Here is a 7,412-nt window from a genome sequence, read left to right as displayed (position 1 = left end):
TGTGCATATATATATATATATTTTAAATTTTTTTTATAAGAGACAGGGTGTTGTTCTATTGCCTAGGCTGGAGTACAATAGTGCAATCAAACCTCATCATAACATTGAGCTCCTGGGTTTAAGGGATCCTCCTTTTTCAGCCTCCTGAGTAGCTGGGATTATAGGTACATGACACCATACCAAGCTAGTTTTTAAATTTTTTTTTTTTTCCCGAGACGGAGTCTCTTGTTGCCCAGGCTGGAGTGCAGTGACACAATCTTGGCTCACTGCAACCTCCACCTCCCAGGTTCAAGCGATTCTCCTGCTTCAGCTTCCCGAGTAGCTGGGGTTACAAGTGCCTGCCACCACGCCTGGCTAATCTTTGTATTTTTAGTAGAGACGAGATTTCACCCCTGCCAAACTGCTGGGGTTACAGGCGTGGGCCACTGTGCCTGGCCTTAAATATTTTTATAGAGATGGGATCATGCGTGTTGCCCAGGCAGTTCTTAAACTCCTGGACTCAAGTGATCCTCCTGCCTTGGCCTCCCAAAGTGCTGGGATTACAGGTGTGAACCACTGTGCCCGGCCTATTTTTACATTTTAAAGTTGGGTTCACGGATGGAAATGCCTCTAGGGGTGGGGAAGGGAATGTCAGCGGTGGGAGAGTGGGGAGGATAAGAACACCCAGGGCCTGGGCGTGGGAGGACAAGGCAGCAAAACTCAGTGTGGGAGGTGGCAGGGAGTGGTGGAGACTCCTGGGAACCTGCAGCCACCAGGTCCCTCTAAGTAGAGCAGCCTTGCTTGGCTGGAGCTGATCCTACCTTGCAGGGAGGCAGGTCCATGTAGCCAAATCTGCTTTTCCACGAGAACCTGGTTATATAAGAACTCCTGCTTTTAAAATGTTGTTGGTTAATTTAAAAAACAGTTCAAACACCCTGCAGGCCGAGTCAAACATGTCCAAAGGCTGTATTTGACCCCCGGGCCAGAATTTGCGAGCACGAACCCAGCAGTTCTCAACTGCGGGCGATTTTTGCCTCTCAGGAGACACTTAGCAACATCTGGAGACATTTTTGGTTGTTGTGACTCGGGGGATCCTACCGGCATCTGGTGGGTGGAGGCCAGGGGGCCTGCTGAACACCCTGCACTGTACCTCGTCTCCTGCATTTGACAAAGCGTGATCGGCCTGGAATGCCTGCGCTGCCTGGGCTGAGTCTAACCTGAAAGGTGGTCGGGCAGGGAGCACTCTCCGGTTCTCTGTGGTTTCTGAGGCTGGGCCAATGTATTTGACCTCAAAATAGGAAATGGCTCAAAGATGAAACCAGCTGGTGGCACTAAAGCTAAGATAGGGAGTCAAGACCAGGTGCCCCTTGCAGAAATCTGAATTTCTGTGATTTAATTTAAAAAAATGGGCCGGGCATGGTGGCTTACTCCTGTAATCCCAGCACTTTAACAGGCCAAGGCGGGCGAATCAGTTGAGGTCAGGAGTTTGAGACCAGCCTGGCTAACATGGTGAAACCCCGACTCTACTAAAAATACAAAAAAAATTAGTTGGACGTGGTGGTGCACACCTGTAATCCCAGCTACTCGGGAGGCTGAGGCAAGAGAATCACTTGAACCCAGGAGGTGGAGGTTGCAGTGAGCCGGGACTGCACCACTGCACTCCAGCCTGGGCCACAGAGTGAGACTCCATCTCAAAAAAAAAAAAAAGGTATCTTGATGTCCAGATAGTCTCAAAAAGGACTCCAGGTGGGAGGACTGGGAAATTCAGCAAATGGACATTTCCCAGCCCAGGACTTGCATCTGACCTCCCCAAGCTTCCCTTCCCCACCTGTGGAAAACGGGTCGCTCACGGTCCCTTCAGCAGGGCATTGGGAGGATTTTGCTTCCTTAGGAGGAAGGCTGACCTCTGTCTTCCCTCTGGAAGGTTCGGGAACAGAGTCGCCTGCCTCAACTGCTACACGGAGGGCCACTCCCTCCCCGCCATCCCCAGGACTGGAGACCCCTCCAGCAAGAGTGCCATCTGCTGCTTCCTCCCAGGTGTGGGCTGCAGGACCAGCTGCCCAGGAATGGCTTTCTTGGGACCTCCTGCACCAGCCTTCTGATGCGCTGGCCAAGGCAAGTCTATGGCTACATCCCCTGCCCAGGGTTTCCTCCAAAAAGTCGGGTCCCCATGAGGTATCGGTAGACCCAGCTGGGCCTGAGGCCCTTCTCTTTCACCACCGTTCTTCCAAAGAGCGCCCCACTGTGATCCCCAACCATGTCACCTCCTCAAATTCAGAATATTTCCCAGAGAAAGCTGGGCTCCCAAGAGCTCCCACCTAAGGGCAGCCCCCTTCATCTGTCAGCCTGGATCACAGCAACCTCCCAGTGCCCTGAGACACAGCCAAAGGAGGCAGCGGGGGTGTCAGCAGCTATGCACACAAACGGAGGGAGGGAAACTGAGGCACACCAGAGGACTGGAGACCCAGAGGTCACAGCTTCCTCCAGCTCTTCTTTGTTTTTGAGATGGAGTCTTGCTCTGTCATCCAGGCTGGAGTGCAGTGGCACGATCTTGGCTTACTGCAGCCTTCGCCTCCCAGATTCAGGCGATCCTCCTGCCTCAGCTTCCTGAGTAGCTGGGATTACAGGTGCGTGCCACCACGCCTGGCTAATTTTGTATTTTTAGTAAAGATGGGGTTTTACCATATTGGCCAGGCCGGTCTGGAACTCCTGGCCTCAAGTGATCCACCTGCGTTGGCCTCCTATTGTGTTGGGATTATAGACGTGAGCCACCGCACCCGGTTCCTCCAACCCATCTTTCGGCTGAGATTCTCAGGGCAGCCGGAGCCCATGTGTTCTTGTTTCTGATGCTTTTTCTCTCTCCACTTCTCTCTTGATGAAGAAGGGACTTGGACCGTTGCTGCAAACAGCCAAACCGGCGAGGAGAGGCCAGACATCTGCCTCCGTTTTCCCCAGAGTGATGCAAGCTCAGCGAGGTCTCCAGGCTCCCCCAGAGGAAGTGGGGTTCCCTGGACACCCCACGCCTCCTGTCACGCTCCCCTCGGAGCCTGTAGAGGGTGTCCAGGCTAGTCCCTGGCAGCCACGTCCAGTCTTGCCAGTGCACGCGACTCTGACCCTGCCTGTGTCCTCAGACGCCTCCTCTCCTCCACCGCCAGCCCTGAGGCCTGAACGGTCTGAATCGCTCCTGGTCTCAAGATCATCTGTCACCCTGACTGAAGGTCTAGGAACTGTGAGGCCTGAGCAGGACCCCGCCCAGTCTCCAGGAAGTCCCCTCCTGCTGAGAGGGCTGTCAAGGGGGGATACGGCTGCACCTGAGCCCGTCTTGGGGGAGCCCGGCCAAGCCAGCGAGGAGCTCCAGCCACTGACGAGGCCCTGGCAGGCCAGGCTGGCGGCAGAGGCACTGGTTTCTCACCATTCTCCCCGAAAGTCCCAGGAAACATCCTCTGGAATAGAGGTGGAGAGGCCGAGCCAGACTGGGCCTGGTTTCCCCAGGGAGGGGGCCAGGGGACGCGTGGACCTTTCATCCTCAGAGCCAAGCCAGGACATGGAGGGGCCGGGACTCTCCACCCTGCTGGGGAGGGATGCCACATTCTCCACCCCAAGCGTGAGGCAGCCAGACCCCAGTGCCTGTGCCGGGGCCTCAGGACCCGAACTCACCGGGATGCCCAGGGTGAGGCTGGCAGCGCCCTTGGCAGTTCTTCCTATGGAACCTCTGCCAGCAGAACTCATTCGCCCGGCCGCTCTTCTGACACCCAAAACCTCATCTGTAGGAGGGTCAGACCAGGCCCTATACCTGGAGTATACCCCTGGCTCTGTGGGCCAGGAGGAATCGGGGGCTGCACATGCATCCAGCCCTCTGTCCACGCAAACCCTGAGCCCGTGGGCTCCCACAGGACAGTCGCTACCCAGCCTGGTGGAGCTTGAACACCCCTTCCCGGCTGGCCGGGGGGCCTCACCCCAGCAGGAGCTGACAGGGCCCGCCTTGGCCCCCAGTGCTGAAAGCCACAGGCCTCCTGAGCTTCAGGACAGTGTGGAGGGGCTTCCTGAGAGGCCCCACGCTGAGTCTCCATGGTGACTCCAGAGTGAGTCCTGGGTGCACCCTGGGGAGGTGGAGTGCAAAGGGTGGGAGGCAGCGATGGGTCAGCCTGGAGGTGGCGGCTGGGGCCGTCTTTCCAGGGAAGCCCGAGTGCTCTTCCCGCCCAGATCATCGCTGTGCTCAGCCACAGCTGGGCATCTAGGCCAGGGAGTCCAGGGGTACCGGGTCACTGAGAGTCACCAGGGCCATCCAAGCCAGCAAGGTACCAGCTGCTGCCATGGAACCCAGAGGGAGTGGTGAAGTGGCAGGCCATCTGCCTGCGTGGACCTTCCCGAGGGAAGAGGCGCTGAGTGCAGGGCCGTGTCCCCCCATCTCTCCCTGGCCCTGCCAGCTGCATTTCTGGGCTTGCTCTGCTGTCAGAGGTGGGGGAAGCATCAGGGTAAGGCGCAGGCTCTGTAGCCAGACCTGCCAGGAGCTAGGGTTCAAGTCCCAGTTCCTCTGTTCTTTGGCTGTGTGACCTTGGCAAGGCACTCACCTCTCTGAGCCTCAGTTTCCTGATGGGTCAAATGGGGACGGTAATAGTTCCTTCCGATGGGGCCGTTGAGGGTTGGGTGGGAAAGGAACATAGAGCATTTGGCGTGGAGCCGGACGACACCCAGTGCGCTCAGAACTCAAGAGCCGTTCTTATGGTGATCATTTCACCATCTACCTCCCAGCCCAGACAGAGGGGATGCTTGCAGGCCCAGGAAAGCATGGCGGGCCTGAGCCATGGTTCACACATCTCTGGGGGTTGCTGGTAATGGTGATACAAACCCTTGGTGTTTACCCCCTCCCCAGGCCTTGGGGTGCCATGACCCCAGGTCTCTAAAGGACTCCAGGGGAGGATAATGGGATGTCACTGCTTTGTTTTCATTACTCATCACTCCTTTCCTCTGGATTCCAGGGCAGCAGCTGGTACCCTGCTGGCTAGGACGGCCCCGGTGACCCTCAGTGACCCAGTTGCCCCCAGGCTCCCTGGCTTCGATGCCCATCTGTGGCTGGGGACAGTGTTCTGGCCGGAAGAGCACTCACTCGGTGCTTCCCTGGGAGGGTGGCCCCCCAGACGCCCACCTCCGGGCCAACCCATCACTGGAAGTGGGATTTGAAATGCAGCCAAGAAGAGGAGACTGTCGGCAACGCCCGCCCGGAACAAGAAATAAATAAATAAGTAATCAGGGTTGTCTTGGCTGATAAACAGTCCCCACCTCGAAGAAGACTTCTCCCCTCTCTGCGCACCCTCCTCCTCCCTCTCTGGGCAGATCCGTCCCAGGCAAAAGCTTAATAGCCCCATTTAAGGCTTTTCCTTTTCACCACGAGATTGAGCTGCTCCTGCCATTACGAGGTTTTCAGCTTCTCTCTGAAATCAAATTACTGACTCCATTTAATTTTTTAAAAGCTCAGATGATTTCCCTTCTCGAATCGGAGCCGTGACTTCAAGGCCAGCCCCCACCAGCCCTACCAGGCGGTTCCCCTGCGGGCAGCCGCTGCCCTGGGACGGCGGCCCCCACGCCTGGGGAAGCCTGACACCTAGAGGGAAAGCCAGTGGGAGGAGGCCTGAGTCTCTGGCCACCACCCTGGTCACTGGGCTGGGTGGCCTGAGCCGGAGGAGGCCCACAGGAGCCCATGGCTGGAGGCCAATGATCTCCAAAGGCCGGTGGGGTCAGTGGTTAGAGCCCAGCACTGATGCCATAGGCTCATGCGAGAGGGCCCTAGCCTCCCAGTCGCCTTCTCACAATGTGTGTCTGGGACTCCACCACTCAACAAAGGTTTATGGAGCGCCTCCTCGGTGGTGCCAGGCACTGTTCCAGCCCCCGGGAGGCTTTGGTGAATTGAATGAAATCCCCGGTGTGGGAAGGAAAGTTCTAGAGTGCACGTGAGAAGGGGACTGGACAACAATAATAGACACAAAACAATTTCAGACAATGCTTCCTGCTCTGAAGAGGAGCAAACAGGCAACTCGGGTTTCCAGCTGCTTTGGGTGGGAAGGTCGGGCGACCCTCCCGAGGAGGTAAGGAGGCAACCGCAGAAAGAGCTGGGGGTGGCGTCCAGGCAGAGGGACAGAAGAGCAAGGGCCCTGAGGCTGGCTGGAAGGACGGAGAGAAGGCCATGGAAGCTGGTGGTGTTAGCAGGAGAGTGCAGGGGGGATGGGCCTCCAGGGTTTGCAGACCCCATCAGGAGCCCAGATTTTATTTTGGCCTTGATGGGCTGTCCAACAGGGGCCTTTGGTCCAACAGGGGCCTTTGAGCAAAGCAGTAGCCTTGAGTAGATGCTTGAGAAGGCTGGCTGGAGAGTGGGTGTCACGGGGGCAGAGCAGCAGCCCCACTGAAAGGAAAGGTGACACAAAGGGTCTCCTCTTTGAGGGCTTGTGCCACCCCCACACCTGCATCCAGATGACGCAGGGGAGGTGGCTGCCTGGTGACACTGGAGACGTGACGCATCTTATTATTATTATTAATTTACTTATTTTCGAGACAGAGTCTCTCCCTGTCACCCAGGCTGGAGTGCAGTAGCTTGATCTCAGCTCACTGCAACCTCCGCCTCCCAGGTTCAATTGATTCTCCTGCCTCCCGCGTAGCTGGGACTACAGGCTCACACCACCATGCCCGGCTAATTTTTGTATTTTCAGTACAGACGGGGCTTCACTATGTTGGCCAGGCTGGTCTCAAACTCCTGACCTTGTGATCCGCCCATGTCGCATCTTTTATCTCAACACTGGCCATGGTGTGTCTCCCAGGAAGCAGTCTCTGTCTCTCTTTGCCTCCTCCCCTCCACCTCCATCCACCTCCATCCACCCTGGCGCCTTCTCTATCCCTGTAGAGCCCCCCAGCTTTGGGACAGGGTAGAGCAGGGGCACCCATGTGCGAGAAAGTCCTGTAAACCAAGGCTAACCCTTTACCAAGTCCTCCTGTGTTTAACAACCACCCCGTGCCCTTGGAGACAAGACAGAGGGAAGGGAGTTAATGAAATCACCAGCCTTTACCTGGCATGAATGGCTCTTCACCCCCCAGGCGGGCGGCGATTTGCAAGGCTGAGAGGGTCTGGGCATTAACTGTTCTGGGCACTCTTCCCAGCTCAGCGCTCCGTGCAGCTGGAACAAACCACTTTACTTCTCTTCCTTCCCCCAGCTTCGCTCTGCACCCGCTCAAAAGCGGGGCAGTCGTGCTTAATTAGAAAGTGCTTGGGGTTCTCCGGAAGGTTCCCATTCTCCCTCCAGATGGGACAACCCCATTTCTGTGACCAGGGCAGACCTGGCAGGCACCGATGCCTGATCCTGGGACACGCACGGGTGTTGCCTCTGCCGGTTTTCCCGTTGAGACCTCCCAGGTCTTGCAGTCATTTGTTTATGGCTGACACGTCT

The 7,412-nt window shown here is 56.8% G+C and overlaps 1 protein-coding gene across 1 annotated transcript in view; it reads left to right on the top strand.

Moving 5' to 3' along the window:
* LOC105507349 (chromosome unknown open reading frame, human C1orf127) overlaps nt 1-5,231 on the top strand; it is a 30,854-nt gene extending 25,623 nt beyond the window's left edge. The window contains exons 10-12 of the mRNA XM_011935799.1: nt 1,904-2,094; nt 2,861-4,061; nt 4,964-5,231. Of these exons, the coding sequence (XP_011791189.1) occupies nt 1,904-2,094; nt 2,861-4,054 (1,385 nt within the window). The 3' untranslated portion in view covers nt 4,055-4,061; nt 4,964-5,231. The remainder of the gene's footprint in view (nt 1-1,903; nt 2,095-2,860; nt 4,062-4,963) is intronic.
* Nucleotides 5,232-7,412: the final 2,181 nt, after the last annotated feature.

The sequence above is a fragment of the Colobus angolensis genome, unplaced genomic scaffold, assembly GCF_000951035.1.
Source record: "Colobus angolensis palliatus isolate OR3802 unplaced genomic scaffold, Cang.pa_1.0 Scaffold149, whole genome shotgun sequence".
NCBI lineage: Eukaryota > Metazoa > Chordata > Mammalia > Primates > Cercopithecidae > Colobus > Colobus angolensis.
The sequence above is the reverse complement of the archived record's forward strand: the minus strand, read 5'-3'. Positions and strand labels throughout refer to the sequence as shown.